This window comes from Indicator indicator, chromosome 27 (genome assembly GCF_027791375.1).
Source record: "Indicator indicator isolate 239-I01 chromosome 27, UM_Iind_1.1, whole genome shotgun sequence".
NCBI lineage: Eukaryota > Metazoa > Chordata > Aves > Piciformes > Indicatoridae > Indicator > Indicator indicator.
Window position 1 is genome coordinate 5,450,881 of NC_072036.1, and position 13,838 is coordinate 5,464,718.

A 13,838-nucleotide genomic window follows, 5' to 3' on the forward strand; every position below is an offset into this window, starting at 1 on the left:
TGTTTAAAATGTCTACCATGATGATATCTGACACAAGTTCTCAAAATTATGAGTCCCCAGAGAAATCTGCACTATAATGCATAAATAGCAAAGAGTATGTGAACCTATTTAGAAATTACACTGAATTACACTGAATTCAGTGTAATTTGCTTTCTTCCTTTAATACAATGAGAACACTGCTCCATTGTGCACACAACTGTATTTTGAAAGCATCTGCAAAAAGGAATAACACAAATGAAATTAATCTGTTCTGGCTGACTCCTCGCACCTTTGCATTTTATTTTATATCTTTTTTAGCCAACTAAAATTCAGTGAACTTCACAGCTATGCATCCCTAGGAAAGGGACTAGGAAAAGGCCTTTCTTAATGTCAGCCTAACACAAGAGAACAAGAAAAGGTGCATTTTACCCAGAAAACATGAGGGGAAACATTGTTTTACACTATTCTTCCCTTTGTTTTGGAGATCCTTATTTGAATTTGGTTGGATTGACTGTAAGAAAAGTTTTCATATTCTGCCTTCTCTTTTCACCTTTTGAGCCATAACTTTTTTTCCTAAGGTTCTATTTTTCTGAGATCTATGGTTCACAGGAAGTTTGGCTTGCACTCTCTTTTGTGTTCAGCTTTTTTTTTTTTATTATTTCAACTGGGAAATGGCAAAAGAAAAATTCTTCTCTGTAATTTCCCTGTGGAAATCCTCAAAATGCCAAAATTCACTAATTCCTTTTGGCAGTTAAAAAAAAAAACAAAAAGACTAATTCTGTAAACTGAATTCTGTCCAGGGGTGGGGGGAAAGGACATGCCTTAAAACCTGTTTTGAAGGAAAACCTGGATCTTTAAAACTATTAGCACAATTTGCTCATCAAAGAACTGTTAGCCAGCTCTTGGGAAAGGCACAGCTGATGTTCCCCTTTTCCCCAGGCACAGCATCTCCTCCAAGTCCAACTGCAGGTCTCCTGGGGAAAATGCCACCATTGGTGCTGAGGCCTCTGAATAAACAACCAAACAAACAAACAGTGCAAGGATGGAATCATTCATTAGCTCTTTCCCAGATGAGTTTCTGTATGTGTAGTGGGATGTGTAGGATGTGCAGCATGCAACCCATGGGCAGTTCTATTGGCACAAAAAAGCCCCAGTTTGCCTGGTGTATCTGCAGACTCATTTATCTATCCAGCACAACACTGGAGCATGGACAGTGGCACCTAATCCACATGGGAACCAAAAATCCCCTGTACAGCATGCACTTTGTACAACTGCCAGCATCAGGATTAAAACCTGCTTAGCCTGAGGGAAAGAGCCTTACAGAGCCATGGGCAGGGTTGAGGCTGGGCTCAGAGTTGTCAACTGCTTGCAAAGCCCTGGTTATCCCCACAAGGTGATGGAGGTCTCAGAAATACTTTTTTTTAAATTTATTTTTTATCTCTTCATTAAATTAGCTGTAAGGGGCCTTCCCCAAGGAAAACATTGCACTGGGAAGGAAATTACATCAGGTGAGACATTTGGAAAGCAGCTAATGCCTTAGTCTGAGGAAGATCACTAGCAGAGCTCATACAAGTAACACACATTAGAAATAGATCTTAAAATCAGCCTCAATCCCCTTTGACATTCATGCTGCCTAATTCAGAGGGTCTCACTCTCCAGAGAAGAGTTCATGAAGCAGAAGGCTGCTGCAAGCACCCTACCTCTAAGAAGAAGGGTCCCAAGTTCCTAAGCAGATCTCTAATGTCCTCCTTAGAGAGTTCAAGAAGACATCCTACGCCTTGGATTAACTGCTCCCTAGTGGCACAAGGCTGCTAGAAATCTGGTGCATTGCACTTAAAGATTCTTTGTTTATGAGACCAATCAAGTCTCTAAGCCTGGCCATGCAATGCTTTTATATCTACATAAGTGATAAATATATACAATATATATACATGATAAATATATACAAATATACTTAATTATGTCCTGGATTTATTCAAATCAGAGGGAAAGCTGCCAGGAGCCAATGAGACCAGGACTTCAGCCACCACAGAGAGCAAACAGTGGTTGCAGGGCTGGGTCTCCATAAGTCTATGATGTATCCACCATCACCATAACTCCTATTGCAGGCTTGCTTTGTGTGAGAAGTACAGTCCACAACAATGACAATACTGTAGAATTACTTACAGAAGAAGACAAAAAGTTGTCCTCCTGGTGAAAATAAGTTGTGAAGAACACAAGTCTAGCTAAAAGCAAGGAAGAGCACTTTCTGCCAGAGGAAGGTACTTGAAGTAGTCTTAAGTCTAAAAAGCCACATCTGGATTGAGTATGCAAGGACATCTCATTATCAACCAAGCCTCCTGCTTCAAATACTCTTCAGGGCAATCATTTGAAAAGGGGAGCTATCCTTCATCCTGTAATGGACACCTCCTCTTGCTATTGATACCTTACTGAAGCACAGTACAGAAAACCAAAGAAAGACAAATCTATTAGTGGATATTTAAAGCAGCTTTTACTCTGGACATATGCTGAGGCAAGCCAAAAATGTACACTTGGTGTGATAGATGAACTCGTAGGTGGTGCAAATGGCAAGTTGAGTACTGAAAGTATCAGCTGAACAGCCCAAGCAAATGAAACATGATTAAAGAAACTATCCTGAAGCTTTCACACTGCACAGAGCTATTTGCATAAAGACTCATTTTCAATCCACTCCAGCCCCATGTTGTCCAACATTCCACCTCACTGCTACTACTGCTCATTTTAACTCCAGGATGCACAGGCTCTGCCATAAAATATGCTCCATCTTTGGCTAGGCTTCAGGGAAATTAAAATCCTACATGAAAAGAAGGTGGGAAATATTACTCTGGATTGTGTTGCTGAAACTTTTATTCCACATTGAAATTAATTCCTATAGAAGTACAGAAATCTAACCAAGCAAAATGAGAAAAACAGGATAAAATGGTGAGTGTGGAATGAATTTGCTCCAAGATGGGACTGACTGCTGAACAGAAAGGGGAGAGAGAGAGGGAGAGGGAGAGGGAGAGGGAGAGGGAGAGGGAGGGAGAGGGAGAGGGAGAGGGAGAGGGAGAGGGAGAGGGAGAGGGAGAGGGAGAGGGAGAGGGAGAGGAGAGGAGAGGGAGAGGGAGAGGGAGAGGGAGAGGGAGAGGGAGAGGGAGAGGGAGAGGGAGAGGGAGAGGGAGACTTGCTGCAGTCCATTTTCTGTAGTAACCTGCAGTAAGGCAGAAATAAGCCCTTATTTATTTATGGCTAAATTCAGTTGTTTTAACAGATTCTTATGGGATATAAGGTAGCAAGCAAGGAATTACTAATTGCTAGCATAATTGAGAACTCATGGTTAATTTAAATGTGTTTAATGCCCTCTATTTATAGAACCATGCTTAATTCAATGGAGAGCTTAGACAACTTCCTTAACCCAGTTTTTAATGTGAACAACAAATGCTGGAAATGTAGTATCACATTAACATTTAGATGTAATTTATTTACATTCTACTACTTTCTGTTCAAGATCTGTGGAAAATTTTCAAGGTACAGCCTAAAATGACCACAACCATACACTCTTAATGTGCCTTTTCTGTGTGAGTTCCAGTTTAAGTTCAAATCAGGTGGGGACTGGTGTGCAGACACACTCTGCTGCCTTTTCTGTGTGAGTACCAGTTTAAGTTGAAATCAGGTGGGGACTGGTGTGCAGACACACTCTGCTGCCTCTTGAAATTTTTCATTCAGGTTGACTTTAAAGCAATGAGCCTGGGAAGGCTTGACAAGTTAATAGCCACACTGACAGCGATTCCTGCAAACGCTCCGGGATGGCTACCATTTCTACCATGACAGCAGCAGACCTTTCTAGGGCAATACCTCACTGAGGCCTTGATTTGTCAAGAGCAGAACAGTTCAAACAATTAACTGAGCATCCTACTTACTTGTAATTTAACAGTGGCAGCAATTTCCCCTTTACAGAATAGTTCTTTAAGATTTTTTTATGGGATGCAAATAGATTCGAAGTATTTCTAGAGATCTCTGGGAAAAGCAATCTGGCAAACGCTGCTATCAACTCTTGGAAGCAATTCATTGTAATTTTTCACTTTCACCTCTTGGTTATGTGCTCTATACCTCCTTTTCTTTCCTAGAGGCCACTGTAATTTCCAGCAGGCCAACAGAAAGCAAAGAGACAGGAAGAATGCAGGGTACAGATGTCTCATGTCAAGTCCAGCTGTGTCAGCTCTTTTCAGCATTTGATGCTCTTGATGATGGGTGGCATCCACCATATCATCTGTTTAACCAGATTCTGGTTCCAGTTGATTCACTTTTGTACTGAAGAACAGATAATCTGATTTGGCAGAGTTGCCCTTCTATCTCTACTGCTCTTTGTCATCCCCCTCCCCCCCATAATAGCAAGGAATTTCAAGTTATTCTGAGAATTAAAACTGAGTGGCATGAGTCTGCTTCTCAGGATGCAAACTGTTAACTAGAAGGGATAAATCTCCTCTGCTTAAATTTAAGCCACGTGTCTCCTGACAGTCTCAAACACATAAGGAATGCACATTCTGTATTTTAAGCTCATCACCATTTGAACAAGCCAAGGTGTCTATCAAATGAGCTCTTATGCCATTGTGGTTTATGAGAAAGCTGGTCAAGTCTCTGAGCAATCATCCCATTTCTAACCTGCTGTTCTGGCTTAATATTTTTAGAATGTCAGTGAAATGAGAGTCTTCAAGATACACAAAAGAGTACCTACAAATGATGCTTCAGACCTCCTTGGTTTGTTAGCTTAGGTACAAATTCAAATGCTGAAGAGACAAGGGTTTTATAAAAACTTCTCTTATAGCTGTTCTGCTTAAATAGTGGCAGCATGACCTGGGAGCCCGTGTTCCAAAAACAAAAAAGTCCCACCACTGTTACAAAAATCCATAGAAAAAAAGAAACTACTTCAAATACTTTACCAAATTATTTTTCAGATTCAGATTTAATACCATCCATCACTCCTTATGTTAGCCCAGTGTCTAACAGTCACAGCCATGGATGGAGATTCAGCTGATCTAAATTTTACATAGGCATTGATCAAAAAGATCCCTAGCAAAATCACTCAAGGGAAAACAGGAAGATACGGATACCTAGGGCAAAGTTAGGAAACAATAAAACAGGAGAAAATATAGGGGGAAAAAACCAGTGTTTGCACTGGTAAATAATTCTTATTTAAAAGATATTAACTCCAAACAAAAGTTGACTGTTCACCAGGTATTTTCTTACTGCTAATATATTATTGTTAGCATTGCTATTTGTTTTGTCACACTGCATTTATCAGAGCTTGAAAAATACCCTGCCAACTTGCCTGTGTTTAATGGTGACACAAGGAGCACACCAGCCTCCTGATAGCTACAGAATTTAAATTTCCATTTAATGGGAGGAAAAGGAAATTTTCTAGCACTTCTGCACAGGAAAGCACAGTTTTGGAAGCAAACCAGTGGACTCCATCTTTGCCCTGCTTTAAATCATCTGATGCAACAGCAGAGCACAAGAGCTCACAGCAATGAGGGCAGTGGATTTCTTCATTCCCTGAGGACGGTGGGAGCTGACTGGGTCACTGTGACACAGAGAGAAACTAGGTATCACTGCACTCTTCTACTGCACTTTTCCATTGCACTTTCTAGGAAAAAAAAAAAAAAAAACTGAGATAATCGCTGCCAGGAAAGATTTCAAATAAATAGCATTAAAATGGACTTAATCTCCTAGGGAATTTATACACAGGTGCCACGAAGCATACAGATGAGCATGCATGATGACAGGAGATCCCTTGTCACTCAGAGCTGAAGTTAATTATATCATTAACTGGAAAGAAAAATTAAAAAAAAAAAAAAAAAAGAAAAACACCAAACCTGACCAGCTGGACACACTGAGAGAAAGGGAATCTTCAAATGCACATACACACCTACAAGCCAAATGTAGTTCTGAATCACCAATCTGGAAGCTGCTAGGGAAGCCTGATCCCTTCCCCAGTGCTACCCAGCATGCCAACCATCTTCACTTTCCCCTTAGCAGAAACAAGACCAAGAGTTAGGCAGGGTCTCATTGAGAAGCTGCTGTGCTGTTCAATGCATTCTCCTTCACCTCTCCTTGTTTTGTTTGTTTGTTTTAAATGAGTGTCTGATTTAGTTGCTCAGATGGTAGGACATCTGGTACAGTTTTCAGGCCCTGGATTAATTTAATGATTTAACATGTAGTACACAGGCTTGTTTTACCATAGGACTCTTGTGCCTCCCACGCTTGTCTTTTTAATTGGAACTATGTAAATCATAGGCTGCTGGTGCTCTATAAATCATGTTTAGTATGTCTGGTATTCATTTAAACAACAAATTGGAACTTTTTGTTTCTAATTGTTACATGCTGGCCATAAGAAGTCATACACATAAAATAAATCTGCAGGCTTGCTGTGCTCTATTAACTTACTTTATGAAGCATATGAAGAGGTCCTAACAAGACAGACTACAAAAAAGCAATCCTCCCAGTGTTGCTGGTTTCCATACTATATGATCTCAAGTCAGTTAAGTCAAGTCTGAGACATATTATGTGTCAGCTATAGCATACATTCCATACACAATGCTCCCCTGGTTCAGCTGCTGAATATCGGATAATGGAAGACACTAAATTAATCAGAAAGCAGAGTGACCTAGCTCCGTTCCCAGATCTGTCACAGACCTGTCATGTGCCTTGGAGCAAGCCACTCCCCACAGCTGGGCTTCATCTCTCTCCCCTTTGTCTGAGTGGTCTATCTGAAAACAAATCCCTTGCTCTGGAGCAGAGGCAGCGCTGAAGAGCAAGAGGGACCCAACTGCAAAGACAGCCATTAGGTACCCCTGTCAACCCCAGTCACTTCCCTATTATATCAGAAATAATAACTTTACCAGTAGGACTTAGTTTTAAAGATCAGAGCAAATTTACTGTGGTGTCAGCCGATCTCATCAAGTTTAAATCTCAGCATATCTGAAATTTAAGAAGAAAATAAGCCTATTCTTTTCACATGGTAATTACGTTTTTAAATGCTACTTCATCTCCAAATTTGAGTTCTTGATGGTTTTGTTTTTTTCAGCTAGGAACTAATCCTCTGAAAAGCATCACATAAAGCTTTGGGGTTTTATTTTCATTAATTAGATGTAACACCTTGAGTCAGCCACACTACCTTTAACAAGAGAACTTCTTCAGGGTAGATGCATGACTTAATAAAAGGCCTAAATGTCCTTTTTTTTTTTCTTTGCTATTTTTTCATTCAAGGTTTTTTAAGAGTTTATGGAGCTGTTTTTAAAATAAAAGGTTGACCTGGTTATTATATGGGAAATGAAGCACACACAGAGAGTCCTTAGCTTCATCACCACTGCTTCCTCACTCAGCTGCTTTGGCTCCATCTGCCAGAAAACTGAAGCAGGAAAAGGATGCTGGCCCCAGCTCTGCATATGTTCACCCAAACTTTCTAGTTGCTACCTTGGTTGTGGCAGTTTTGATTTATGCCAGACAGCTTTCTCCCAGTCTGTGGGCATGATCCATGGGTTAGCAAGGGCCAGGAAACTATGTTCATAGGCAGTGTGGATGTGGCTACCCTGTCCAAAGAGAAGCAAAACCATGGTGGGTCAGCAGCTCTTGGGGCAGAAACCCATCCCTAGCTGTAACATCGACTGCTGTAGAGCTGTGGGCTCACTCTGCAATGGCTATTAACACAGCTTGCATGAGGACATCTACACGAACACTTAAAGGGCAGGCTTAAGTATGACAATTCCCCAAATTTCATCCTTTCTATCCACATTGATAGCTTTTCAGTGTCCTCCTGTTTCAAAATACCTGAGCTTGGGAAATGTGCACTGAGCACTCAGCACTGCCAGTACCCAGCTTGTGTCAAGCTGCATGAAAGAGTCTGTGGGCTCATGTGGAGGCAACTGGCAACATTTTAAATTTTCTCACTAGTGCTTCGCATCCTAAGCCTGCTCTCCGGTTGGGAAACCAGATAAATGATTGCAGTGCTCACGGGAGCAGGCTTCAGAATTCACTCTTAATGGATTCAGTCATTTACATGTACTGCAAATCAAGCACAATTTTTTTTTGTGGCTGTAATTTTAGACTGCAGGAGAAACTGGGCATGACACCAAATGAGGTATTCAGAAAAATCAAATAATGTCACATAGTATGAAGCCTATTGCTAAAAGAAAGGACCTTGATGGCAGACAGCTCTTGAGTCAGCCTGCTAAGTCATCTTCTGGCTAGAGTAGCTCCAAAAAGGAACAGAAATTGTTCTAAGGACTGCACTAGCCTCCTTCAATGTGCCACCAAAGCTTTGTGTGCTTGGATCTTCCTATGCAGAGATTGACAATTAGAGCAGTATGACTGGGGAAGCGAAGTGGTTGCTGTAACTTCCATCATGGCATTTCCAGGTAGCTCAGGAAGAGAGTTCTTTAGCTAAAGTAAAGGGTCTGGAGCCTCAGCTTCCTACTTGGGCAAACTTTTCAGCTCAAAAGCCATGATGGATATTCCTGTTTTGCACACAGAATCTCCGACTTTTTCCCATGGCACCTGAGCAACCCTGTGTGAACTGAAGTAGAAAGACCAGCAGACAGATTGTCAAAAGCCTTTGTCAGGAGGGTGAGGACATCATCCACCATGCCAGCTCACTTTGGCTAAAGAGAGGCAGAAGAGCATAAACCTCACATCTGCCAGACAAAAAGAGCAACCAAGGTAGTTCCTACTTCTCTTCCAAAATCCATAGCCTAAAGAATTAGAAGGTTGAAAAGGCCCTAAGGCACAAAACACATTGCTTCTTCCTCTTCTCCCTCTCCCTCCCAGGCTGCTGCCCAGCCCTCCGTGGGCAGAGCCGGGTGTGTCCCTGCTGCCCACCCACCCTCTCTGCTCTGGCACAGCTTTTGCTTTGCGTTGGCCGGGGAAAGAAAGGGTTAAGGCGGGCGGGTGGCTCTGCATTTACCTGCTCTGGTCCCAGTTGGCAGCAAAAAGGACTAGGATCTTCCTGCCGTAGTGGTCCAGGTTGGCCAGCCCGCCGGGGAAGCCATCCTTCAGCGCCTGCTTGATGCCCGGGTCTGTGGCCTTGAAGCTCTTGAACATGTCCAGGTTCTGCTGGCGATACTCGAAGTACTGCGCCAGGAGGCGAAACGCTTCGAAGTGCTGAAACTTCCTGGCCCGCAGGAACCGCAGGATGAAGGCATCGTCGGTGCGCAGGAAGCCGATGTCCGGCCGGGTGATCACCATGTCCCGCACCTCCTGGATGTCCTGGTGCAAGGTGTCTGGGTTTTCGTTCAGCTCCAGCCGGGCTTTCTCCAGAGTCTCCGGGGAGAGACCTGCCTGCAAGTGAGTCATGGCGCTGCCCTCCTCCTCCTGCTCCCTGCCTCTGCCGCCTGCGCTCCTCAGCAGCCCCAGCGCTTGCCCCCCGGAGGCGGGGTGCCCCGGCTCGGCCGCCCGCCGCTCCCCCGCCCCGCCGGGCCTCGCCCCGCCGCTCGTCGACTCCGCCGCCGCTGCCAGTCCGGCCGCCGAGAAGCGAGCGGCTGCCAGGCAGCCAGGTCCCGGGGGAGGGGGACTGGCACCGAGACTACCCCCGGGCTGCTGGCGGAGCCGCGTTATCTCTCTGACATAGAACCCTCCCCGCCGCGGGCTCCGACGCGCCGCAGCATCCCCGCAGCCGGTCCGCGGAGGCGACGAAACCCGCCGGGGATGTGGCTGCGGGCTGCCGGCTGCCGCTCGCCCCCGCCGATGCCGGTACGGATCTCAGGCCGGGCTGCAGCAGCAGCGAGGGGCAGGGCGAGGGGTGCCTGGGGGCGCGCCCCCGGCCCAGGACTGGCAGAGTGGCTGCTGTCCCAGGAGCAGCACCATTTACGTAAGATCAGCGCTCGCCCTGCTTCAGAAGCTTCTTCTGGGTTTCAGGGCGGGGGGAAATCGCAAAAAGAGAAAAAACAACAACAAACTGAAAAAAAAAAATCACAGCGAGAAGCGGGGAAGCCGATCCCCAGGTACTTCGCCGGTACTGGCACCGAAGAGCCTCCCGCTTGCCGGAAAGACAAAAAGACAGCCGGAGCCTCGGCCTTGAGGATGCTCGGCTCCCTCCTGCCCGCGGCTCCCTCCTCCGCTCCCCGCCCCGGCTCCCAGATGGCACCAGCCGGCGCGGGGCTGCCTGCTGCGCGGCCCCGCCTTGCGCACACGCACACGCACAGAGGCGCGCCCCCGCCCAGGCGCGCCCCGGCACCTGCTCTGGCGCCGCAGCTGCTGAAAGCGCGGCTCCGGAGCCGCCCTGCGCGACGGACCGAGAGGGTGCGGAGGTAGCGCGGGTGCGGCTGTGCCCTGTTCTCCCCAGAGCACCGCGGGGCCGAGGGGAGCGTTGCGCCGGGGCTGCACCGAACAACATGGTGGTGGCGGGGGGCGGGGGCCGAAGGGGCTACGGGGACCCCTGTGTAAGCCCCCCCGCCCAGGATTCGTAAGTCTCCGGGCCGAGGCAGTGCCAAGGTGCTGTTGGTCGAGCGCTGGCTTTACTTGGCGCTGCTCGCTTTTGGCTGCATGTCTTCACCGGAAACGCTGAGAGGTTAAAAAGCTGGAAATCAAACAAAGCAGCCGTCTTTTATTCTTCTTTTTCTTTTTTTTTTTCTTCATATTGGCGGCATCGTGTCTTAAATTGCATTTTATTGCAAACGGAAAAAATATCTTGCTTCTGTGTATTGGGTCTTTGAGTGAGGAAAGATGCCTTTTTCCCATGCAGGAAAGTTTGATGCTGCAGTCAGCTTTCAGGAGAAGTTTCCATTGAAGAACATTTGACCTTTGTCTGAGGGGCTGGTCCTTTCTGATTCAAGCCTGACTGAAAGCCATGCCTGCACGACAGATAAAGCAAGCATAGGAAAGCCGGTAGCATGCACCTCCTCCTCCTTCCAAGAGGAAGCACAGCGCTTGGGTACTGTATTGGGCTCCTCTCCCAAGAAGACACAGCCAGAGCACACAGACTGAATTATTGAAAAGGCACTGAGCTCACTGATCCGTGTAGAGAGTATATGTGGGGAGTGCACCAGTGTGAGTGCTCTGTGTGTTCTCAGGCAAATAAAGATACTCATAAAAACGTTTAAATGATACCTTGCATTTTCTGCAGGCCGTCATCAGATGAAACCGATGACTTCGGCAGCAGGAGGGAGCCCTCAGCAATGAACATCTGAGCATGAGTCTATGCCACAAGCAGTAGTTAGGTGGCAAAATCGTCATTCTTTGGGGGATTAAGGCAATTTTTTAATTTATTTTTCTACAGGGGATTTTAAAGGGTTTTTTTTTAGGGTTTTGTGGTTCTTCGTGAGATCCATTCTTTGTGCCAAGTAAGAATCAAGTTTTACCTATTTCGCCACAGCTGCCTAATCTCAAAATAGCTGCAGGCTGGAAGGGCAGACACTCACTGCCCTTAGAAATTTACTAAGTTGGGTGTCAGACTTCCAGTGGCGCAGCTCAAGGCAGAAACTGTTGGAAGGATCAGTCCGGTAGTGCCCAGTCACTGTGGCCCAGATTTGTGCCATCTGAATTTCACAATGTTCTTTGAGATGCCTCATGAGAGAAAGATACTCAGTCTACCTAAGGAGTGAATCACTCTCTAGCAGTGCTTATTTCTCTTTGTCTGACAAAATATCCTTAAACTAACTCTCTTAGATAGATGTGATTCATCTGTGTTGATAATGTTTTCTTTGAGCAGTTGTTGCTCCAGAAATCGAGTTGAAGTTCTTGAGTCACCATTCCTGGAGGTATTGAAAAGACATGCAGATGTGGTACTTAGGAACATGGTTTAGTGGTAGACTTGGCAGTGCTAGATTAATGATTTGCCTTGATCTTAAAGGGCTTTTCCAACCTAAATGATCCTATAATTCTATGAAATAATTCGTGCTTTGTGTATTATTATTTTCCACTATTCTAAAATCTTTATGTTTCCTTACTTTTTCTGTCTTTCTCTATATTACTCAGCAGAGAGCCTTTGAGGATAGCTGTTTCCATCACCCCTATGAAACCAACAACCAGACTTTTCCTGTCATCATTTTCCATTTCTGATGTTACTCCTCTGCCTTTTCCACTGCAATTAAGCTAAGAAAAGAGTAGGCCATGTGACAAGTGCCTTAAATCCACTCGGAGCAAGGCAAGCGAGCTGCAGGCATTTAGTGTCTTGCAAAATCAAATCAATAATATATCCTGTCTATGACCTCCAGTAACACATTCCTTAATTTGCTTGGTTTTTCTTTTGCAAAGAGAAACATACACATGTATTCAATTTTTCTCATGTATATGCAGTGCAGAATTGCCTTAAAAAACTGAATTAAAGAAAAAAAACCCAAAAGTTAAATCTAAAGATTCTTAATTTTAAAAAAAATATGGATTTTTTTGGCAAACTTTCAGTATTGTTCCCTTTTTTTGGGTTTCCCCATTTTGGCCATATTTAAGCCATTCTTCTTACTCTTTTAAAAATAAAAAAGCACAGACAACCACAAGAAAAAAGCAGGGGGAGAAATTCTCTGACTATTAGCAGCATGTTCAAAAAAAAACAATTTTGCAATGAATTGTTGAAACATAGATCATAGAATCACAGAATGGTTTGACCTGGAAGGGACCTTAAGGCTCATCTAGTTCCAACTCCCCTGACATAAGCAGGGACACCTTCCACTAGACCAGGTTGCTCAAAGATGCATCCAACCTGGCCTTGAACAATTCCAAGGAGGGGGATCGTCTGTAACCTCTCTAAGCAACATATGCCAGTGTCTTACCACCCTTCCATAGAAGAAATCTAATATAAATCTACCCTCTTCCAGTTTAAATCCATTACCCCTTGTCCTAACACTACATGTCCTTTTAAAAAGTCCCTCTGCAGCTTTCTTGTAGGCTCCATTTAGGTACTGGAAGCATCAAAATGCCCTCATCGTGAAGGAGATTTTTCACACAGCTCTCTCCTGAACTGAGTAGATTTCGATGTGCACTGCAAAACACACACACAAGAAGGCAGCCTGAAGGTACTTAGTAGTTCTTTCAAGTTGCACCAGGGCAGGTTTAGGTTGGGTATTAAAAGAAACTTCTTCACTGAAAGGGTTCTCAAACACTGGAAGAGGCTGCCCAGCGAGGTGGTTGAATCCCCATCCTGGGAGATGTTTCAGAGAGGTGGTGCTAAGGGACATGATTGAGCCCCAGCCTTGGTAGAGTTAGAGACTGGTTGGACTCAACGATCTCAGAGGTCTTTTCCAACTGAAACAATTGTATGATTCTGGAGTAGGTCAAAGAACAAGATTTTGCTCATGTTCTACCCAAGCCACAGATGAGGCTTATTATGACAATAATTTTTTTTTCTTCAGTATTTTGAGGCCTTGCATGTAAACACAGGAAAGATTTGGATCAAATATAAATAACTTGGTAGGTGCAATACCAAATGTTTCTGCCATCTATAAGCAGATTTATCAAACCATTTAAATAGTATAATGAAGAAATATGTGTTTTCCAATATGTCATCCTACCTAAGTCATGAGGGGGAAAATGGAGCCACTAATGCGGTTAGATGCAACACACTGATGGCATAACGTAATTTATTTATTGTGCACATGCACTTTTCCCTCCATAAAGCAGTAGGGGTGTCTGACTGCATCCATTATGTAAATCTCAGCATCTTTTCCACTCACATTTACAAACTATTATTTTTTCTTTGATGCTTTTATAGTCACTTTTGCTTGAACTTCATACAATTATAATCCAAGCTCCCCGCAATCCTGTAAGCACTGCAATTAGGCACCTGATTTGAAATAAAAATAAACCACAAGTAATACACAGAGGTGTTTGTGTAGGTGTTTGGTATCAGAGATGCTAATTCACATTCAGAATGGAAC

General features: G+C 44.3%; 1 protein-coding gene across 1 annotated transcript in view; it reads right to left on the reverse strand.

Moving 5' to 3' along the window:
- CLVS2 (clavesin 2) overlaps positions 1-9,324 on the reverse strand; it is a 49,480-nt gene extending 40,156 nt beyond the window's left edge. The window contains exon 1 of the mRNA XM_054393149.1: positions 8,936-9,324. Coding sequence (XP_054249124.1) covers positions 8,936-9,324 — 389 coding nt within the window. The remainder of the gene's footprint in view (positions 1-8,935) is intronic.
- Positions 9,325-13,838: the final 4,514 nt, after the last annotated feature.